General features: G+C 40.5%; 1 protein-coding gene and 1 long non-coding RNA gene across 2 annotated transcripts in view; one reads left to right on the top strand and one right to left on the bottom strand.

The window, feature by feature from the left end:
- Positions 1 to 821: 821 nt before the first annotated feature.
- On the bottom strand, positions 822 to 2,980 carry LOC309366054. Its single transcript, XR_014166447.1, has 2 exons — positions 2,318 to 2,980; positions 822 to 919 (listed from the first exon to the last, which is right to left on the bottom strand). It is a non-coding gene; the product is annotated as an uncharacterized lncRNA (long non-coding RNA).
- Positions 2,981 to 3,130: 150 nt separating this feature from the next.
- The window catches only part of PLEKHH2 (pleckstrin homology, MyTH4 and FERM domain containing H2), a 61,283-nt gene continuing 41,446 nt past the window's right edge, over positions 3,131 to 22,967 (top strand). Inside the window, exons 1-3 of the mRNA XM_081903708.1 lie at positions 3,131 to 3,287; positions 8,752 to 8,881; positions 21,319 to 21,381. Of these exons, the coding sequence (XP_081759834.1) occupies positions 8,759 to 8,881; positions 21,319 to 21,381 (186 nt within the window). The 5' untranslated portion in view covers positions 3,131 to 3,287; positions 8,752 to 8,758. The remainder of the gene's footprint in view (positions 3,288 to 8,751; positions 8,882 to 21,318; positions 21,382 to 22,967) is intronic.

Raw genomic sequence — 22,967 nt, 5'->3', positions numbered from 1 at the left:
GTCTTATCTTTGTGGTTATATAAAGCAATGGAAAGTAGAAACAGCATGAGTAAAGAAACATACTGCCCATAAAAAGTCTTAAAAGGCCAAATGCTGGAGGTAAATGTCTTTAAGCTTGGGGCAGAGAAGCGGGAGCTTTGTTTTCTACCGCAGAACATCTCACTATCTACTTGAGTATTTGAAGGACAAATGAATCCCCTATAGAGAGAGAGTGTGTGTGTGTGTCTGTGTGCGTGCGTGCGCGTGTGCTATCAGGTGTACAACATCTCCAAGTCCTGACTATTTGACCCTTAGTCAAATCTGTCGCAGGCACGATATTGTGCCAGCAAACCACTACTGCAACGACAGTGCCTAAAAAGCTGACCCTTGAACACATTATTATTATTATTATTATTATTATTATTATTATTATTATTACTACTACTACTACTACTACTACTACTACAGTGGTACCTTAGGTTACATATGCTTCAGGTTACAGACTCCGCTAACCCAGAAATATTACCTTGGGTTAAGAACTTTCAGGATGAGAACAGAAATAGTGCAGCGGCCGCACAGCGGCAGCAGGAGGCCCCATTAGCTAAAGTGGTGCTTCAGGTTAAGAACAGTTTCAGGTTAAGAACAGACCTCTGGAATGAGTTAAGTACGTAACCAGAGGTACCACTGTAGTCCTATTGTAGCTGTGACTTGGCACAGAGAGTAGCACAATGCTTGCATTGGGAGAATATAGTGCTGGGCACTGACCACAGTGAAACCAGAAAGGATCCTAGGAAAAAAGAACAGGGAAATACACTCAGAAACACATCACATAAAAATGTCCCTAAATGAGAAACAACTTTATTGAGAAGTTCCTTTCTCAACTGTTTGATTGATAAATCTCTTTATGCTCTTGGCCTCAAGTCTTCAACGCTCTCGGGAACTGGCAAGCTAAAAAGAAAGCAGCACACTTCAGTCTGTAGAATTTATTATGAGCTAGATAAAAATGGCAGTGTTGCATGAAAAGGAAAGAATGCCTGCACACAAATGGGGAAAATTTTGGCTATAGTTACACCACCCATGACTCTTTATTTCCATTTCCATTATCGGGGAGTTTCACACGGTAGTTTAGAGTGAACTGAGTGCTGCTGCTCTTGTGTGAAAAGTTTTGTGCAGTGTCCACACAATTTCGACCTCACCAAAATGCTGTTGCATATCTGGATTTACTGTTTCAACCAAAAAAATAAAAATAAACCAGTAAGCAACCCCCCACTGCAGAAATGATAAATTGTGATTTAATGGGAGGGGGTGCAAACTATGGAATGGCATTTTGTCGAAGACAATGTCATGTGGACAACAAACTACCATTCGTTATTTGTAGTTTCTGAAATTCTGTATGGAGTATTACATGGCACCCAATCTCTGAGTGGTATGAGATCCCAGGGGTTTCAGACACTTACCCAGGATTCATGTTTCCTTTGGGAATGAGGCACAATGGAGACTGTGGTGCTTTTGTGATATATGGTTTATAACCTAGGCTTACAGTGGAGGGGTTCATAGCAAAAAGGTCTCGTTTCTCCCATAACCACAGCCTTGGGTTCAAACAGAAGACAAACGTTCTGTCTATTTCCCTGGCCTGCTGCTTTTTTGCTTCACTGCCACTCAACTCTGCCTTTTCCTTCTAATTAACCGTTGCAGAGTGAGTGGGTGGTACCCATTTCTATCTTGCACAGAACCCCTTTCCTTAGTTCTCTTAATAATGGCCCATCACCCAGGCATTTGCCTCATCAAGAAGATAGGCTGGCTTTTATTTTAACACTTGGTAGATTCAGGAGCTAGAAGGGTCTCGGCGTACAGCCTACTTCCCCAAACTCGTAACACTAGGAAGAGTCTTATATATCAGGCATGTCCAACCAGTTGATTTGTGATCTACTGGTCGCTCACGGTCCACCCCTGGTTGATCCTGGTGGTTTGTGTGATCCTGATCGATGTCCCCCCCCCAAAAAAAGAATGGGTAGATTCAATGGGTAGATCACTGCCAGGTTTTTTCTATAGTGGGAGTAGATCGAAGTCTCTTGGGAGTTGGACATGCCTGTTTTTATATATATATATATATATATATATATATATATATATATATATATATACACCTTTGTATATCCAAAACCTTATGATTTTCATGTTAGATGCATTGCAGCGGGTTGGACTTAGATGACCCTCATGGTCGCTTCCAAATCTACAATTCTATGATACTACCATCTGTGAGGAAGCAGGTGCTGACCAGAGAAGGGGCTTTTTTGGTGGTGCAACCGCTCCTACATATTGGGAATGCTTAGATCACCGTCAACAACTTTCCAGTTATAGAGAAAGACTCTGTTGTTGTTGTTTCAAAATGCCCTTTCCTCACCCGCTGGAGCTGGTTTTAATTAGCTCTTATTGATTTGATGTCGCCAGTTCCCTGTTGCACGATCAGGGATAACAAAAAACTTCACCGCCTTTTTATTTGCCCCCGACTTATCCTTTCAGCTTACGCTGAAAGCAGGCAACAAAATTTGCTGGGCAACCTACCCCTCCAAACTGACGTGGGAGCTTGGTGTGGGCTTGAGACTCTTAAAACCTCAGCGTCGTGGGTTCGAGCCCCATGTGGGGCAAAAGATTCCCGCATTTGCAGCGGGTTGGACTTGATGACCCTCCGGGTCCCTTCCCACCATTCTCGAGATTATTTTTTTCTGGCAAAGAAATGATACATGACGATATCCAGGTTCGGCAGCCTAAAATCATTTTTACGCGGGTTGGGGGGAGGGCTATATAAGGGCCTAATTTCTCCTCAGGCACGGGCTGCGCGCGTGGCGCAGAGCGGCGCGTCGGAAAGCCTTTTCGCGCAAGTAAAGCGGGGGAGGCAGGCAGGCAGGCCCACTGAGGTGTCCCGCCCTCGGCCTCTCGTGGGCGAGTCCCGCAGATACACGGCGGCTTCCCTCAGCCCCGCTCCGCTCGCTCCCCCCCTCCCCCCACGTCGCGGTGGTTCCTGCCCAACTCCTTGCCCCCTCGGCCCCAAGAAACCGCCACCCCGGGCCGCTGCGGAGAGGCTGCCGAGCGCTCCCAAGCCCCGCCTTCCACGCCCGCTGAATGGCCGGCGCGGCTGCCGCTCAGCCCAGGCCCCTTGCCGCCTGCCGGCCCCCCACGGACCGCGGGGATGGTGCTGGTGGGACAGGCGCGGAGGGAGCCTTTGGAAGCGAGGCGGCGGCGGCGCTGCTTGTGAGGGGCGCCTGAGAGACTTCGTTGAGGAGGCGGAGGCCGCCCGCCCTCCTCAGGTTTGGCTTAAGTTGTGGTTTTTTGGGGGGGTGGGGTGGGGAGCCTCCCTTTCCCCCTCTTCGGGGGAAGTCGAGAGACTTTTAGACGGTGCGGGGGAAGTCATGCCTCTTCCCTCCCTCTTCCCTCAAACTTTCGCCTCCTCTCTGCTCTTCCTTTGGCCCAGCAGGGAAGCTGCGGGAACTCCCAAGTTTTATATATATATATAAATTCCCTCGCTGCTGCTGCTGCTGGATGAACTTTCCTCTCTTTCTCTCTGCCTCTGAATCACTGTCTGGTCTCTCCGTGGTGGGGCATCAGGTGGGCGCCTCAGAAGTTAATGGCTGGGCGCCCACAGCAGCGCCTCTGAGCGCGCGAAGAGTGCCTTCGCCTCTCGTCGTCAGAACAAGCAGCTCTGCCCCACATCTGGGGGCGGGGGAGTGGGGAAACCTGGGGCAGTCAAGTTCTAGCCTCCCTTTTCAGACAGCTGATGGGGAGCTGGATGCCAGGGATAAATCGGGCAGCCCGCATGCCCTGCTGCTTAAAATGTGCATTAAAGGATGCTGGAGGTAAAGGTGGGAAACACAGTCAGAGGTTCAGGGTCTGCCTCCTGTGATGCCCCCCACATTATGGTAGCGTGAGGACTACTTGTGGTTAGGGGCATAGGAGCCATCTCCTAGGGGCCAAGGTCTTTTGGGCGCCCACCTAACATATTTTAAGCCCCCCCCCCCCGTGGATGGGCATTGCCTTTCAAATGGTGTGTGTGTTTACATTATGTGATTGAATATGCAGGGTGGGTCTTACCTGGCCCCTCAATATTTTATTCAAGTTGGCATCCCTGGCCAGGGGAAAGGCGCTCTGTACGTGCTTGGTGGTCTGTTTTTTAATTCTTTGTATATCCCAGAACCAAGTCCTGGGATGGATAAAACAGGTTGTTTCCTGACCCTGATTTCTGCCTGTTAAGCATACTGTTTTGTGGGCTTCATAGCTTTGAACCTTGTTTTTTCCACAATCGTCTGATTTTAACTTTTTTTAATATGGTTTTATATACAATTGTTGCGAATGGCTCTGATTTTCTCTTTAATGAATAGCAGTATGTAAATATTTTTAGGACTAAATCTCCTGTGCGGGAAGAGAGCAGAGACTAAAGTAGCACAGAAAGCCCTTAACATCACCATCTGCAGTTTACAGAGTCTTCACCCTGAAAACCCACCCCCGAGATTCTTCTGCTCCTCATGCTGGCCAAACTCCCAGAACTCTGAACTGTACTTGAGCTGGGAACATGGTCAATGATCTCTTGCTTTATGATAAGGGGAAAGCTGCAATTGCAGGGAAATTTAAAGGAGCCCAGTGCAAGGAATGATATGGCATACCCTTTTCATTGAGTCTCTATTGGGTAGTATATAAAAGTCTATAAAACATCACAGACTGCTTTACCAAAATCCAGATTTTTTTGGGGGGGGGATCTCTCAGGATCACACGATCAACCAGGATCGATCAGGGATGCCCCACGATCGACCGATAGATTGCGATCAATTCTAGTATATGAAAACAAAACAGTGCATTTAAGTGCCTGCAGTAGAAGTAGGTAATCACCACTTCTTTATCTTTCTATTACACATTTCCATGTATATGACAGAGTACTCAAGAGTCAGCAATAAGAAAAGTGTTAGCTAGTGGTATCTTAAGTTTCTGCATGGACAAATCCTTGCCATGAACTTCAGTGCCACAGTGTTAGACCACTGAGCAATCATCTGCATTTCATCTCACTACCTTATGGATTCAGCTAGCTTGCAGGTAGCAAATTAAAACTTCTACTTCCAGTTTTCTGTGTGGAATGCTAGAAATGCAACACTTCATTTTAAAGAGGTGTGTTTTAAATCATATTTTAATATCCCCTCATGTTAAAAGGATGTGTCTCTTGCTAAATGGGGGGGAAATGACCTACTATAATGAAAAGTTCTTCTATTTTCTGTTTGTTTACATTGTGTGTTGGGAGAGTATTTTGGGAAAAACCCTGACCTCACTGAAGTAATTGGAAGCTTTTCCTGCAATTTAAATAGGAACAAATTGTCACTCCCTTCTGGCTATAAACTTTCATTTATAGAGTTACTGACAGTTCCATTCCTGTTTCAGGTTGGTGGATCTTCAAGTCTGGATCTGCTTCCTTTGCATTCTGATGCCTTATATGATCAGTTAATGCATGTTTTTGCAAAATATTAGCCCACTGCATAATGCCACATGGTTTAATGTAAAATATGAAAATGAATTCCCGTATCAGTATCATGACAGCTAAACCATACCAATATATTCAAGCAGAAATAAAATATTTAATTCTTATATATATATATATCCTTGCAGCAAAAATAAAAAACTTAGCTGAAACAGATTTGTCAGAATTATTGTATCATGCCGTAACTTGTAACCTAATGTTTAAGGAACTTAAACTTAGAATCCTGTACAAGGGAGTAAGCCCTACATAATGTAATAAGACTTACCTCTGAGTAAGCATGCATAGGACTGCACTGTTGGTTTATAAAAAAAACTATTTAAAAAAGAAAAGGAGGGAAAATGTGTGTAGGTTCACAATGCTGAATCAGAACACTTAGCCCAGCCAAAGTGATGAACTCATTTATTTTCCCTTGAGGAATTGAACAAGAGACGGGAAGTCATTGACTCATAAATAAGATCATTCAGTGCAATTGTAAACAGCGTATATTGTGCCAGCAAATATTTCCATAATCCTTTGCTTTTTGGAAAACGCAAAGCAAATAATTTGCTGGAATTATAACTAACAAAACCCTCACAATAATAGGGTCAATTTCAAGCTTTATATGAGTGATATCATATTTGTATCTCAGTTAAATGCTTGAACACTGAAAAATTCTACCCTGTTTGTCATGTTCATATATTCACTGGGACATCTGCAGAAAGTTTATTCCAGGCATAGGCAAACTCGACCATCTAGATGTTTTGGGACTACAACTCCCATCATCCCTAGCTAACAGAACCAGTGGTCAGGGAAGATGGGAGTTGTAGTCCAAAACATCGGGCGGGGGGGGGCAAGTTTGCTTATGCCTGCTTTATTCCCACAAACTTCAATTTCCACCTATGTAGAAGCTCTCAAAAGCCAAAAACATTCTTGATACTATTTGTTGGTAAGTGGTACCAATTGTTTTTGGCAATTATCCTTGAGATCTTTAGAACTCAATTTTAAAAAGAAAACAATAAAAATGAAATTAACACAAAGAAAAACTCAGAAGGGAAAGAGGAAAGAGGAGATGATCCATCCAAATTGTATTGGCAAAAGTTGAACTGAAGTACTCTTACAGCAGAAGTGCTGTTAGGAGGGGATCCAAATCCCAGGTCCTTTGTACTGGGCCTCAAACCTCCTGCATCCCCATTTATTTTTTTTAATAATTAATATTTTACTTTGCTTGCAAGCAGGGGTGCCAACTTGAATAAATTAGGGGGGTCAGGTAAGCAGCCCTGCCCCACAGAATCGATCACATGATGCAGCACGCACACCATTTGAATGCCAAGGCCCATCAATTTTTGGGGCCCTGCCCCCCCTCAAATATTTTATGGGGGGCTGAAGGGACCTCAGCCCCTAGGAGTTGGCATCTATGCTTGCAAGATTTCTGGGTGTGCTGTAAAGTGCAATTCAAGTAAGACCCACAACCATCTTAATTTGATTGAAGACTTAAACTTTCATCTGTACATATGAATTACTGTACAGTCCTGTTTCAGAAGGTTTTTAAATGTTTGATGTTTTATTATGTTTTTATATGTGCTGGAAGCCACCCAGAGTGGCTGGGGCAACCCAGCCAGATGAGCGGGATATAAATAATAAAATTATTGTTATTATGACTAGCATATGCAAATATGTGTTAAGGGTCTGTGGTGTTATTTAGTTCCTAGCAGTGCCCCTGGTTACAGCCACGTGAAAGGTGGAAAGTAGAGCTTACGTTCCAAACTTTTGCTAGGCCTGATGCAGTACAGTGGTACCTCTACTTACGTTCACCTCCTGTTACGTATCCTTCGGGATATGTGAGCGGCAAACCCAGAAGTATTTTTCTGGGTTTCACCACGCGCACATGTGCAGGATGCGCTCTATGCACCGTGCGCATGTGCAGAAGCGGCATCTCGGGATACGCACAGCTCAGGATCCGACTGGAGCTCCGGAACAGATCCTGTGCGCAACTGGGGATACCACTGTAATGGAATTTTATTTTTATCAACCCGAACAGAAAAGAGCAAAAAAGAATTTTAAAGTGCAAAGCGTGTTTATGACCTTAGAAGTAAGACTAGCTAACTAACTTTTTTTTTACTAAAGACCCAAAATGCTTTAAATAGATAAATAACTTACAAGTTCTAAATAATCTAGAGTTAACCCTATAAGAGCTTTTGTTGGAAAATATTGAAAACTATTGTACATGTAAATAATGTGGTAGATAATTAAACATTCTTTCAGCCAATAGTTGTTTATCTTGATTGTCTTTTTCTCATTGGTTTCATGATAGAAACAAGTGATATCTGGCAAGCGTGATCCCTCCTTTAAAAGAGCCATAAAGATCTATTTTCCACCTTGGCTTTCAGTGGTTCACCAAGAAAATTGTCGTTCTATATTTACTTGAGAGTTTTAAAGCAGTTTGTAAACAGTTTCATGAGATTTTTTTTCTTTTGCTAAAAAGTGGTAAACATCCATTAAATAGGAGTGTGTTTGTAGTTTGGGGGGTTCATTTGCTTTCAGAGGAGACACAGGTACCTCAGCACAGAGTTAATTCCGTCAGCATAGGCTATTGGCTCAGCTACAACTCTATTTGGATAGTGATAATTTGTCAAAGCTTTTCTGTGGCTGTTATGGAGGTGAATTTTGTAATTTCATGTGTTTTTGTGTGAATGTATTGATATTATAAGGTATTTATGCTCATGTTTTTAAATATGCTGTAAGTTGCTTGGAGACCTTTGTGTAACTAGTCTAATAAGTAATAATAGAAACATTAATTAGTTAAACTGGATCTTTTAAAGTTGCAGTTTGGATTTGAAATGTCCAGAGTAATAAATGAGTGATATTTCCTAATCCATCTCTTGTCCGTGGAGCTTATCAGTTTGCAAAATGATTTTACGGGAAAGATTTGTACCTAGCCCCAACTCAATAAGTTGAGATCAAACACTGATATTACTGAAGTTGTTAAATTAAAATTGTAGTTCTAAACACACTGTATTTTTATGTTGTGAACCACCCTGAGATCTACAGATGAAGCGGGGTATACAAAATAAATAAATAAATAAATAAATAAATAAATAAATAATAATAATAATAATAATACTGGAGGGCAAACATTGAACTTGGTAGAACTTACCACAGAGTAAACATGTTTACTATGCTGCTTTTTATGATATATAGGAACACTTTCTGTATGTATATAAGAATGAAGAAACAATTATATGGAATATTAAATAGCTTGTTTTCCCCCTTCACAGCATAAATATGGCAGAGTTGCTAGAGTTTGAGGGAACTATAAACTGGAAAGAAAGATGCATAGCTCTAGAATCCCAGCTGATGAAATTTCGCCTCCAAGCAAGCAAAATTAGAGAGTTGTTAGCAGACAAGGTAGGTCTTAAACCGTCTTAATATAATAAAAGTTATTGTTTTTAAAGAACCTATAATTAAATGTTTATTGTGTGATCAGGTTTATCTGGCTGTGGTAATCATTAGACTTTTATTCAAGTGTCCTCTTATTTATATATTTATTCCTAAAGAAAATATATGTGTTTTTTAAAGAAGAAATACTGTTCTATATAGGAAGCAGGATTATGGTGGTGTACAGTCTCAGTCAAATTAAGAAGATTCAGGTGCGAAATTAGAATCCTACATGCATATCAGTTGCTGAATGAGGAACTGGTACACTTTCCAATGATCATTAGCATGTGTATGTATCTGAATGTGAATGCTTTCTTTCCACAATACATTTCTTTTAAGAATATGTTCATTTGAATACACAATCATATTCTGACACGACTCATCATGCTTACATTTTTCGTACAAGTAGAGCTGCATCTGACAGTAGACAGTTGAGCATTTTTTCTTGTTATGGACAATAACATTTCATTGTAAATGTGTGTGTGTGTGTGTTTTGAAGCTAAAATAAGTTTGCAAACCTTTAGCTATTAAGGATATTTGATTTGTATAGTAAGGGTGGTCTGCTGCTGTTCCAGTTGGCAGGGAATATAGGGGAGAACAGTGAGCAATGCAAAATCAGCAAAGTGCTGAAAATGTAATTAATTTCACATAAAGAACTGAAATAATATTTGAAATAAGAAAGGCCTCTTTATACTAGGGGTGCAGAGAAAGCTCATGAGTGCCTTCTATTTCTCATACAGACTAAACATGTTTGTTTAAGAAAGCTATAGGTAGAATATTCCCCATCCTTTTTTGCTGGCAGACCACAATATGATGCAAACAGAGAAAGACTTGTGTCTCCAAGGTGTAAAGGATGTGCCTGAACGAATCTACTCCCCTGACCTATCAAGCAAAACAAACAAGATAAGCTGCAGTATCTATTTTAGAATAATGTCTGAAGGCAAAACTATCACTGAGGAAATTTAATACAGGGATGCCTAACCTGTGGCCCCCTCCCAGCTACAACCAGCATGGTCAGTGGTTAGGGATGTTGGGAGTTGTAGTCCAGCAATATCTAGAAGGTTGCAGGTTAGCCACCCCTGATTTAATGTCTTATCAGCACAAGCACAGATGAGAAATAGTTGGTAAGAATTTCCTCAAAAACCACAACTATTAAACATGAGACAAATGTGGTATCTATACAATGTTGCCTTTTAAAGTTATCCTTAAAGAAATTCTCACTCGGCAGGTTCAGTCTTTTGTTTCTTTCTGAAGTCAGCACACATTAGATGATTAACAGCATGACCTTGCAGCATTTATGGGAGAGAATGTGGGAGTAGGAAGCAGACAAGGGAATACAGACCTTCAGTAGTGGAAACTGAATCCCCCCCCCCTTATGCCTAGTCAGGGTGTGCTTTATAAAAAGTTATATGCAAAGAAAGAGAATTTGTTGAAGATCTAAGCAGAAGTTGCTGTTGCTGCAAGTGGGAGAGGTCTTCATAGGAATTCAAAGAATGGTGTAGAAAGTACCTCTACTGTAACATACTTATGCTGTCCGTAGAGCTCAAGTGGAATTTATTTTATTACTGTTGAGTTTTCTGAATCTGCAAAGTATTGCAAAATAAATAAAGGGAAAACACCCTTCTCAGGGAAATGTCAGGAGTGTTTTTCTGTAAGCTGAGTGCAGTTGGCATTTTACAATGGAAAATACATTTCCTTTCCCTTTTCTACAACACATGTTTTTGTCACAGTTCACCTAATACACAAAGTACCAAAGTGACACTTATTTCCTCTATCAGGAGCTAGGGCATATTTGACCTTGGTGAAATCTGACCCAGCTCATTCACTATAGACTGTTATCAAGTGCTAAGGGGTCAAGGAAAACGAAGGGTTGGGGCATGATGAGGTTAAATACTACTATAGGATTAGGCCAGACTGTAGTCCAGTGGAACAGGCAAAGTGCCAAATTCATTTTTGGAGTTCAACTCCAGAGAGGCCACCCAAGAGAGAACACAGAAAAGAAATGAAGGAGGTGGGTGCAATGTGTGAAACTAAGAACAGGTAACAGAGCATTTTTAAATCTGTCTCTGGAACTTCAGTGTATATGCATTTCACACATAACAAACACACTCATGAAAGAATGGGAAGCTATTCTATGGGTTGCCAACATGCAGCCTTGGGAATGTGTCTAAGGGTGGATCTAGGAATTTACACCCACTCCACGTTCTCAGTTTGAATGTCAAAACACAGGATTAATTAAAGTGGGGTGCAGAAGGGAAGTTCAGTTGTACACTAAACAATTTGGTACAGTATGTAAAACATAAATCCTGATCCTAACCTTGACTGTTTTATTTTCCTAGCAGGAAGTTTGCCTAATTTGTTGATACTGCACACTGCCATTTTCATTTTTAAAAAAAAATATATATCTGTTTTCATCAGGTTAAACTCACTTACATTTGCCACAGGGGAAAGATACTTTCTGCCTCTTAGTCTTACACACATACAGTTTTCTTGCATACATCCATATCTGCTGAACCACCATTCCCCTTATCCCCTTTTTGGAGTTCAAAGAAGAATGGTAAGGCAGTTTCTATTAAATAACTCAAAGTTAACATTTCATTGCATAAATAGGGTCATGCCATTGTTGCTGACACTTCTGAGTCCATAGTTCTTGGATGTTGAAGTACTGGCCCAAAAGTCCTGAGGAAACTGGACCATTCCATGGGGTAGGTTCCCCCTTGTAAGCAATGGATTGAGCAATGAATTGAGCTTCACCATATGCTGGTTTAAATCTGTTCTTTCAGGTTTACTCTTAAAAGCTTATTTTGGACTTTCCAAAGTAGGATAAAAATACTGTTATATAAAATCAGTCAAATTTTGTTTCCTTGAGTTCAAGTACTCAACTTTTGAGATTATCAGCAATATATTTAAATATACTCAAAAAAGAAAAACATTTAATTAAATTATTTGATGGTGGTTCTTGGGAGAATCTGGGGGAAGGGGTACATTTTGTTTGAAATAATAAGTAAAAAAATCTGCAATATCTTCCTGATTCCCCCAGACCAAGAGCTGAAGACTCCTCTTTCCATTTCCTACCAATCGGAAAAGAAAAAGTATCTTCATAGCACAATAGTACAGAGGAAAGCAGGGAATGTCCTCATAGAACATTTATTTGGTCTCTTTTCCTACTAGAAAAGAGAATTGGGGACAAAAGTTTGCACCTGCTGTCCTTCCCCATGCACCCCTCTGCAGCTTAATACTGCATAGGTATACTGGGAAGATGGTAACTGTAGCAATGTTTTCAATTTTAAGCAGGAAACATCAGCAGAAAGGGTTAAATCTGTTTGAACCCCTCTGCAGCCTGCCCTATGTGTGGCGCTAGTACACGCTAAAATCGTGTGACAACAGACCTGTTCTAAGCAGGAACAATGGTTTCTGTTTGTATAATCTCAGAACAAGGTGATTTTGTAATCTGGTTGTATCAGCAATGAATTGTGTAGATAGACTTTTTCCTTCTGGGGTTCTTGTATGTGCCAGGATGGTTAAAAGAGAAGACATCTAGGAAGAAGTACATATGTACTCTAAAGCTGTTCTTGGAATGGCCTTTAGAAAAAATTATTTCTAGGACTATAGTCAGAGATGAAGATAATTTTCACACATGATATTTAAATCGGCTTTGTTTTAACTCCGCTTATAATGTGAACGTACATTGGGCAGTGTATTTTCTGTTTTTTTCTGAATTCCTTTCTGTGTTAACAGTATTTGTTATCTAACTGTTTAATTGTTTTAGATCTTTGTAAGACAATATTTGTAAGCCATCTCCAGCTCACTGGAAGCAGCATGCATTATCAACATACAGCTTGTGGACATGTATATGTCAAAAAAAAGCAAGGGAAAACATATTTAAATAAATAAGCAGAACAGGCAAGCCCCTGCCTTCAAGAAACCTATGGTCTAAATAATGGACATGAGTACTATTATAAAGAGACTGTCTCAACTTTCCTCCCACCTTTAAAAGAATTCTTCATAATTTCTTTTCCAACTTCTCTTACCTAGCATTTCTATGACCTTTGCCCCCTGGGGACAGCATGGCATTTGGGAAGAGTGTCTTTGGTATGAAGTATGACAGAAGTGCCATTTATGCATGTTTAAAACGATATATTTAGCTTCTTTTGTGGTTTTAGTATGTGTTCAATAACAGTTGTTTACTGAAGGATGGTTGTAAAAACAGGAAATGGTGAGGGGGTAATTTGGCATTTCTATCCTTATACCTTATGAAAACAAAACAAAACCCAGAACTGGTAAAGGGAAAGTGTTTGGTAAGTGGAGAAGAGAGGGAAGGAGGCTGGAAATATTTGTAGTATATTATTGCTAGCTATAGGAGAGTCTTGTGACTAAATTTGGAGAAAAAATGTTTGCTTAATAATTAGCTTGAAGAGTTGAACTTTGGCATGTTTGCCTCTGCTTTTTGGCAATCCATTTTGCATCTTTAATGCACATTGTTCAGAAACTTAAATAACTTTGAGACTTATGTTGTGTTAGCCATTTCAGTATAAAACCTCTGCTTGCACAACAATAGCTGAAGCATCATCCTGTGCCTGGCAAGTGTAGCAAAGCAGCTGAATAATTCTACCTCATTTGTCTATTTAAAGACTTGAAATAGCCTGATAACTTTTATAACTTGATACAAGAGGCCATGGGGCCTTCATTCACCTTAGTTTCCCTGCAAAGTCCCTTGCATGGTTTAGCATGGGCTTCTATACATAGCCATTAATCTGGTTGCCTGTAAAGAGAATTTCCTTTGAGTAACCAGGTAGAGAAGTTTTATAAAAATGGAGTTTTGTAAAATCCTAATAATAAAAAATCATAAAATCATAGAGTTGAAAGGGACCCAAGGGTCATCTAGTCCAACCCACTGCTCGAACCAGCAACCATCTAGTTAACATCCATGGACACTGACCCATTTGGGAATGATAGGAACACTGAAGAAGTTATTTACATATTAATGAAAAGATGCTAATTAATAAAAATGACTAAAGGCCAAAATGATTAATGTCATTATAGTTTATTGCTATATTTGTATAATGCAATAAATGTTAAATATTTGTTTAATTTAATAATATTGGGGTAAGGAGGAGGCTATTGTGTGATAAGGCTCCTACCTTTATCACTCACTAGAATGCATGATAGGAAAAAATAATATCACATTTTCATTAATGCAGATGAAGTGTTTAAAAATATTACCATTTGGTAAATTGGTTGTCTCTTTATTTACTGGCATAGACTATATTAAGGAATAATTCAAATACACAGTAGAGTGGGGCATATTTGTTGTTTTTGGAACTAGATGGACCGCAGAATTTTTGTTGATGCAGCTAATGACAGAAGGAGAAATAGCATCTCTTGACTTTCAGGACTGCAGAGTTTTAAGCCCAGCTGTTAGAAAGCACAAATTCTTTTAAAGTAAACTTGATCTGAAAATTATTGTTACAGAATAAACATGGAACCCTGTAGTGACGTGTTTGTAGAATCAATTTTGGAGTGCAATGTTATTTTAAAGGATCTTGGCAAAGAGAAGTAACACTGTATTGTGACATTAACTGGAGTGTCTGGTGTTTTCTGCTGGATCAAAACGGCTGGAATTTGATATATGATGGTAATTAATATGGCTCATTCTGAGAAATAGAATCATTCCAGTGAATTTTCAGTGCTTTTGCTGGGTTAATTGGCAAAAAAGAAAGGAATACATAAATATGTACAGTAGGTACTGGCACAGATCTGAGACTAAGATCCTGATAGAGCAGCTGCATATTGTAGAATGACAGCATTGGCTGTTGGAGGAAATTTGTGCCAATTTCACTCTTAAGCAAAAAGTAAATATTATATTGAACAGCCCCACACAGGACGTCTTCTGGAGATCATGTAATTTAAATACTCTGTTGGAATCTGAGTGGATGAAAAAAGATATCAGCCTTTGGGGAGTAAGGGAATAATGCACAATGGAAAATGGCAGTACTGTCGGAGAGCACAGTGTAGTATAAAGCAGAAGTTTTCTCAGTAAGAAAGCTTTTATCTTTTCTCTCTTTTTTGGTTTTTCCGTTTCACTGGTCTATGTATCAAAACTGAAGAACTGTAAAACTGCAGGTCTTCTAATTGCCTAAGCTTTTGTATTAATTTGTGATAACCTAATCTATCAGCAAACTTGGTTGACCTTATGAAGACACTGTTTAGGTATGAGTGTGTTCATGCTTGGCAGGAGAGAGTAACTACTAATGCTGGTAAAAACACCTGATGTATCCCAATGTTCACTTTCTCAATGGCAGAGGTACAGTCGTACCTTGGAAGTTGAACGGAGTCTGTTCCGGAAGTCTGTTCGACTTCCAAAATGTTCGGAAACCAAAGCGCGGCTTCTGGAAGCTCCTGCAGCCAATCGAAAGCCACACCAGACATTCAGCTTCCAAAAATCCTTTGAAAACCAGAACACTCGCTTCTGCGTTTTGATCGTTCGGTAGCCGATTTGTTTAGGAGCCAAGGCATTTGAGATCCAAGGTACGACTGTACTTTATACAAACTGGCAAGAAGAAGCTAAGGGTAGAGTACCTAGTAAATGTCAGGCGCTGTTGGAACTTCCTCTGGAGAACGTGGGAAGAATGCTAAAACCTTGAAGCTTCAGCACAAACCCTGACACCTGTCCTTAATTGAACCTTCCCTGCCAAATTCCTGTGTGCACAATAACTTGTCAAGAAGCTGTGGAGAAGGGCAAAGGGGGAATGAGGCTTTTCATTCCTTCACTCCCTATCTCAAGGGGACACACTCATGCGGTCAGGCAAAGAGATGGATATAGAGTCTGCTTTGCTTTGCTTTTCGCTTTGATTAATATGAAAGGAATTTGCTTCAGACTTTGTAGAAGCTGTGGTACATCCCAGTGCAGCAGAAGAGATATGTAACTATACTGACAACTGTCCTGACATTATATGTTGGCCATTGTGTTTGTCTAGTGGCCAGATTAAGGCCCATACATCTTTACTTATCAATTCAGAGCCACATGAGCTGTGAACTGCAGCTCCCTTAGAATCCCAGTGTACATTTGGAGTTTTGTGTCTTCCTGTGAAATCCATGTTTATAAGCTTTCTTGACTGCCTTCCATGAAAATGCACAATAATGATAAATATGTGATTTGTACTCTAGCTGAAGTAATATACAGTGGTACCTTGGTTTTTGAACGTCTCTGTTAACAAACGTTTCGGAATTCAAATGCTGTAAGCCTGGAAGTAAATGCTTCGGTTTTCGAACGCACCTCAGAAGTCTAACTGGAAACGCGGCTTCCATATTGAGTTTTCTGTATTGAGATTTCCGTTTTGAGACTTCTATTTTGAGTTTTCGGTTTTTGAACGTTTCAGAACTCGAACGGTCTTCTGGAATGGATTTCATTCGAAAACTGAGGTACTACTGTATTTGCAGGGACTAGCTACAGTTTCCTTATCTCTTAATTCTTCCCAGTCTTGGCATTTCTTAACCAGCTCTTACAATTCAACCCTTAGTAATTTGGCAGGAGCCAATTCTGACAACATTTCCCATTATTTAATGTATATCGAAATAGAAATATTGAAAAAGAGAAAGTTGATCTCAAGACCCTAGACTGACCATCATCTATTAAAGTATTGCAATCTTGCTTACCTAGTTGAGTCACCCAACTGTACTTACTGATATTACCAGGCTTATATATATATCTACCTTTTTTAGTTTAATGAAAAGTGTTCTTTATTTGGAGAAAATTGATAGCAAATATTTGAAGATCTGATTGAATGTAAGTCATAAACATAGACTAAAATATGATACAGTTTGTGGGATAAGTAGAAACAAAAATTCTTCTAAATAAAGTCTAAAGACTTTCAGCTGAACTCTGTGAAATAGTATAGAGTGTTCTACGGAAGAGACTGTAGGGAAGCAGATCGCCTTTGCTTTTGAACTATTTTTCCTTAAGGCATTAGATATTTATTCACATGTGGCTTTTCTCTGTTCATTGTTGGAACAAAAATAACTCACAGAATTGTTTGATTAGTGTCAGATGTAGAGTAGTAATTTCCTGAGTTTAGTTGTATGTTAAAAAATCTGACTCATTTTTGTGTCTTTAATGATGGTTTTACTAAGTATGATATATATGTAACCAGAGTTCCGAGTTTGGGCATTGGATGTCAATCAGCCAAAGGCCTGGTTGAAGAGGAACATTTTTGCCTGGCACCTAAAGGTGTATGGTGAAGGCACTAGCCGAACCTCCCCACAAATGGGGACTGCAGAAAAGGCCCGTTCTTGTGTTGCCATGCTCCAGACCTCTTGTGGAGGAGGCACAGAGCCTCAGAGGATGATCTTAGGATCTGGGTAGGTTCCTATTGAGAGAGGTGGTTGTTGATGTATTGTGGTCCTGAGCCGTTTAAGGCTTTATAGGTCAAAAGCAACACTTTAAATTGGCCCCAGCTACTAATTGGCAGCCAGTGCAGTTGAGCCAGGATCAGTGTAATATGCTCAAACCATCTTGCCCCGGTGAGCAACCTGGCTGCCGAATTCTGCACTATCTGAAGTTTCCATACTATCTTCAGAGACAGCCCTATGTATGACGCATTGCTGTAATCGAACCTAGAGGTTACCAGAGCATAGACAACAGTAGTTAGGCTGTGCCTGTCCAGATAGGGGCACCATTGGGCCACCAGCAGGAACTGGTGGAAGGCGCTCCGCACTGTGGAGGCCACCTGAGCCTCAAGTGGCAGCAAAAGATTCAGAAGTAAGTCCAAGCTGTGTACCCACTCCTAAATCTCCCAGCCATCGAGTCTATGGAACCGCCCACTAACAGTGCCTCCATTTTCAGTTTGCATCCAATCGATTACCAAGATAAGACAATAATCTAGCATATCCACTGCCTCACCTGCAGCTGTAAAAAAGAAACAGAGCTTTGTGTCATCAGCATATCATAGACAATGTACTCCAAAACTCCAGATAACCCCACACAGAGGTTTAATGTAGATGTTAAACAGCATAGGGAATAAAATTGAACCTTGAAGAACCCCACATTGAAGGTTCCGCAGGGCTAAAGAACACTCCCCAAGCTACACTCTCTGGAAACCAGAACTACCACAAAGCAGTGCAACCAACTCTTCTCTAACAGCCACTCCATATGGACACCATGATTGTTGGTATTGAAAGCCACTGAGAGGTTGAGGAGAATTAACAGGGACACATTTCTCTCCTGACACAGGTCATCATATAGGGTGACCAAAGCAGTTTCTGTGCCAGTTTCACCGGCCTAAAACGTGATTGAAATGGCTCTATAAAATCAGTTTCCTCCAAAAGTACCTGAATCTGTCTGAGATCACCTGCTCAAGAACCTTGCCCAAGAAAGGGAGATTAGAAACTGGCTGGTAGTTACTTAGATTTTCTGAATCCAGGGAGCATTTCTTGAGGAGTGATTTTACCACTGCCACCTTAAAGCAAGCAAGGACCACCCTGTCTTCCAAGGAAGCATGAATCACTTACGTCCCCTCTCTACTGGTTTTTATCAGCCAAGAGTCCAGAGCGCAAGTATTTGCCCTTGGCCACGTCCTTGAGCATTACTAGCTGAAACTCATTCAACACAACAAGACTAGACTGTGCTCTGGACACCCATGAGATCCATCTGCTATAACTGTGGAGTTAAGATCTCGGTGGAGGCAAGCAATTTTATCCTCAAAATGTTTTGCAAACAAGTGACAAAGGGCAGAATTCAAAGTAGACCTAAGGAGATTGCTGCATCAGCACAAGTGTTTCTGCTTGTCTGGTGAAATTAGCTCCCTCTCCCTCTGTACAGTACTCTAAGAGTTCTCCTGACCCCCCAGGCTGATTTGAGGAGGGTGTGGGGGAAGGAAGGAGGGAGCCCCATTGTGCTATTGGGACTTGTTCTGGCTCCTGCTAGCACAGCTATTAAGTTGAATCCTGCCCAAATGGTAGATCTCCAAACTGAATTAGCGAGGTAAAAATTTACAATAGAGAAGGAAGATTAGAAGGAGTAAGATTTGCTTTTTAAAGATTGAGAGAGGGTTAAGAAAAAGGTAGATAGTTTAGAAGTAGAGAAACATCAGGACAAGATCGTTGCAAGAGACTTGTGTAAGTGAAGACTAGGATGAAGAGGAAAAGTGCACTTAGAAATAAAACAAGAAAGCAAAATGAGAAACTGAAATAAATAAAAATGCACAAATAATTAATAATCAACCAGGAATAATAGCCAGTAGAAGATTTTTCTGTGGCCACCAACCCAGGAAAAAGTGAGCTGAGCAAGCCATGTGGATTTAAGTTTTAAAGCAGATAGGGAACCTTTCTTAATGTAAAGGATGTTCCCTCAGGGTAATCTCCCAAGGGCAACATACTGACATTGGCTGGGGCTGAAGCAAAAATGCGAGGACCATGCATTTCACTCTCTTTGCCACCCCTTTCTCTCTCTCTTTTCAGCTTCCTTTCTAGGCAGAGAAAGAGAGCCTTATCTTCCTCCCTGCTCACACCACTCCAGGGGTACTAGAGGAGGGACAGATATTTCTGTACCTATTCCAGCAGCTCATTTGGCTCCTGTGCGAGGTGGGGAGAAAGAGGCTTCCGTGTTCCCAGCATGGAAATAGTGAGGAATGAGGCCGAGAAGCAGAAGTCATGAGGCCAGACAGGAATGGGCTATGAGCCAGAATCAACCTGTGGACTGGTGGTTCTCCACCCAATTTTAAAATGTTATTATTACGTTGGGTGGCAGTAGTTAAGGACAGTCTGTAGTAAAACACCTGAACATCCTTCTTAGAGCTTTCAACAATTCCTCTTCCTAGTAGTTTTGTCAGCAAAAAAATACCCAACTTGAAACATTAGCCAGTTTCTATACTGACAGCTAAAATATCTGTTTTTGAGCATACAGTTAGAGCACCTTGTGCACTGCATGAATCTGAGAGTGTTCAAGTAAATGTCCAAGTTACAAGATCAGAGCTTAGATGCTGCCAGAAAGCTGTCCGATTTATCCATACTGTGAACTCATGCAAAACTACTTAACATACTTTCTTGACACAGTCAACTTTACAAGGAGCTACAATTTGGTATTGGCATTAATTTATTAACTAGCTGAGAGCTATTTTCTAAGTGCATGCTCCATTAACAATTCAACTTGGGGCTGATTTCAGTTTTATTCTTTTCTCCATCTTAAGCCCCAGACATGAATTTAGCTGGGTATATTTTTGCTGATCATAGTCACAAACATGCACTGGACTAGATGGCTAAATTTTTGCTGGTTTCTGAACTGGGATTTAGAACCACATGTTTAGGAATGTGACCCATGGTAAAAGTGCTGGTGGAAATTCTAAAATGAGGGGAACGGGGACACAAGATCCTGTGGCCCAGTTTGGCTCATTAAACTGAGGCGAGCATTTGCAGAATATAATGTCTGAATGCTGTTGGATAAACTGGAATAGCTACTGTCCAAATACTTCCCCTAAGACAGGTTCAAATACAAAAGATCAACACTGAGTTACATGCATGATATTTGCTTATCAGCTGGTATGCCAGCTTTAATGTTATTAACAGCCCAATCATATTTATGTCTATTAAGAAATAAGCCTCATTGAATTCATTATGACTCCCATCTAGATATGTATAAAATTACCCTGTTCAGTATAACATACAACACTTGCTTTTTACTTCAGTTCTCTTTGGAGTTACCTTTAGTCTCATTTATAGTGGGTTATGTGATACAAGCTATGAACCAAGAAATACCTCATTCAAATCTTAGCTTAGGTCAAGGCTAAGCTACAGGTGATACTAAAGATGCAATTCAGAAGCACATTGGGTTTTTTAAAAAAGTAGGTGCAGAGCCCTCTGATTTTTATCAATACCACAGTGCATAGGGATGGGACGTTTTATCCATCAATCCTGTTGTGACATTGCAATGCTCCCATTAGCTGGGGGAGGGGGAGCTTTTACTGACCCTAATCGGAGTTCTTCTCACCCCCAAGGCTACGAGTCATAGTGCTGTGTGTGGCGGGTGATTTTCTTCAGGATCCCAGCTAGGGAGGGTTAAACCTGCGCTCCCCATGTGCTAGACTTTATGAGAATCACCTTTCCTGGAGTTGCTATTACATTTTTTAAACCTTGCTAACCTTCCAAGTGATAGATTTGATCCTCAGTCATGAACTCTCTGGGTGGTCCAAGGTAGGCTGTTAACAATTAGGTCCACCCACCTTCGACTGCAATATGGCAATAATATTCGTCTACTTTTATAAGACTGTTGTATGGACCCTCAAATTAATGTATATGAATCTCTTTGATTCCTTAGAAAAAGTGCTATATATTATGACGAAGAAGAATACTTCCATTGATAGCAACCAAGGGAGCATGCATCTCATTTTTATTACTACTAAAATGTCTCTTTCCAGATGCAGCAACTTGAAAAGCAAGTGATTGATGCAGATCGACAAGCAGAAAAAGCTTTTCAGCAGGTATGTTTATAATGCAGAATTATGTACAGTAGCAACAATGTTCTGAATTTAACCTAATGTAACCTAATGTAAATTTATTTTACAGGCAACCCAACCCCCGTTCTGTCCCCTTCCGGGGCTGAAAACGACTCATGCATTGGTGGTGACACATCAATTGGATGAGTGCAAAATGGTCACCAGCTGCATTTATATTTTAAAATCATATTTTAACCCATTATTCAGTCAAGTTTTAATGGGCAATCAAAATCCTTTGCTGGCAGCAGCGGGGCTTAATAGATCAGTATAAGGGCCCACCACAGGCCCACCACTCGTATTTTACCATAGGAATACATCAGAAAGCTTTGATTGGAAATAGAGCCCTTTATGTCTACAAATTGCAAAACAACAGATTTGTGATCATCATATGTGATGGTGTGCACAATTTCCTACATGAACATGATATTTATATAGAAAATGCATCTAGTGTGAAGAAATCCTAGGTAGGAGTGGAGACAGTTCCATAAACTTGAGAGATTGCAAATTTGCTATGGACAGAAGCTTTGGTTCTTCAGATTTAATTAGAAACTGCTAGGACCGTTCCAGATTTATTTCCCTGACGAGGCTGAATTTAAATAGGAAGATAATATCAACTGAGCAGCATGAATCCCTCTTGGTATGCCTGCCTTGTAATGCTTTCATGGCCTAGCCTGAGTGCCTCTGCAAATATGCTAGCAATTTATAGATAACTGAGCCTTGACTTTTATCTTTAGCAGAGTTGTTAGGCATATTCAGCTTTTCCAACACTTGACCACATGCTCTATTATAAGCTATGTTTATACAAAAGGAGAAAAGGGTGTTTTAGGGCTTAAATTTATTTATTGTTCTTGTTTAAAATAGACATGCTCTGTGCCTGTAAATGTCTTTGTTGACCAATTAGTACAAGGTTGGCCCTAAAACTTTTTAACTCAATAAATTGGTAGTTTGCATTTAGCTTCTCTTCTGCATTCTGTCTTTTATAAACATTCATGCCCACACATGGTATAAAGTAGTCAGGGAAAAGTTCAAAATAGTCTTGAGCAGAACTGGTTAGAGGGGCATTCAAATGTTTTTGCCCAGCGAAACTCTCACCCCTTCCTTTTCTGCAATTTCCCCCATCTCTTTGCAAGAAAGTGAAAAAATGTGGGACTGCTTTCATTTGTTTCATGGAATTTACTTTTAAGTAATTCCCCCCGCCCCACCTATTATTTGAGAAGATCTCACAAATAATGCTTTGATTGAATTATCCATGCAACGGTTACCAGGGCACTGTTAAATATTTAGCCAAAAACATAATATAATAGTTTATGCAATTAATATTAGACATGTCACAGAAGCAGGACCTTCATAAACTACCCATGTGTATCTATGCTGGGGATCTTGTCTGTTGTATCGGTTTGGTCACTCCATCTCAGATGTTGCAAAGATACAAAATATTTTCAAAAAGTCAAAATGATCCATGGATTATACCCTGTTTCCCAACCTTGGGCCTCCAGCTGTTTTTGGACTACAATTCCCATCATCCCTTGCCACTGGTCTTGCTAGTCAGGGATGATGGGAGTTGTAGTTCA

This window comes from Podarcis melisellensis (genome assembly GCF_964234715.1).
Source record: "Podarcis melisellensis genome assembly, chromosome: 3".
Taxonomy (NCBI): domain Eukaryota; kingdom Metazoa; phylum Chordata; class Lepidosauria; order Squamata; family Lacertidae; genus Podarcis; species Podarcis melisellensis.
This window is presented reverse-complemented; position numbering and strand designations above follow the sequence as displayed.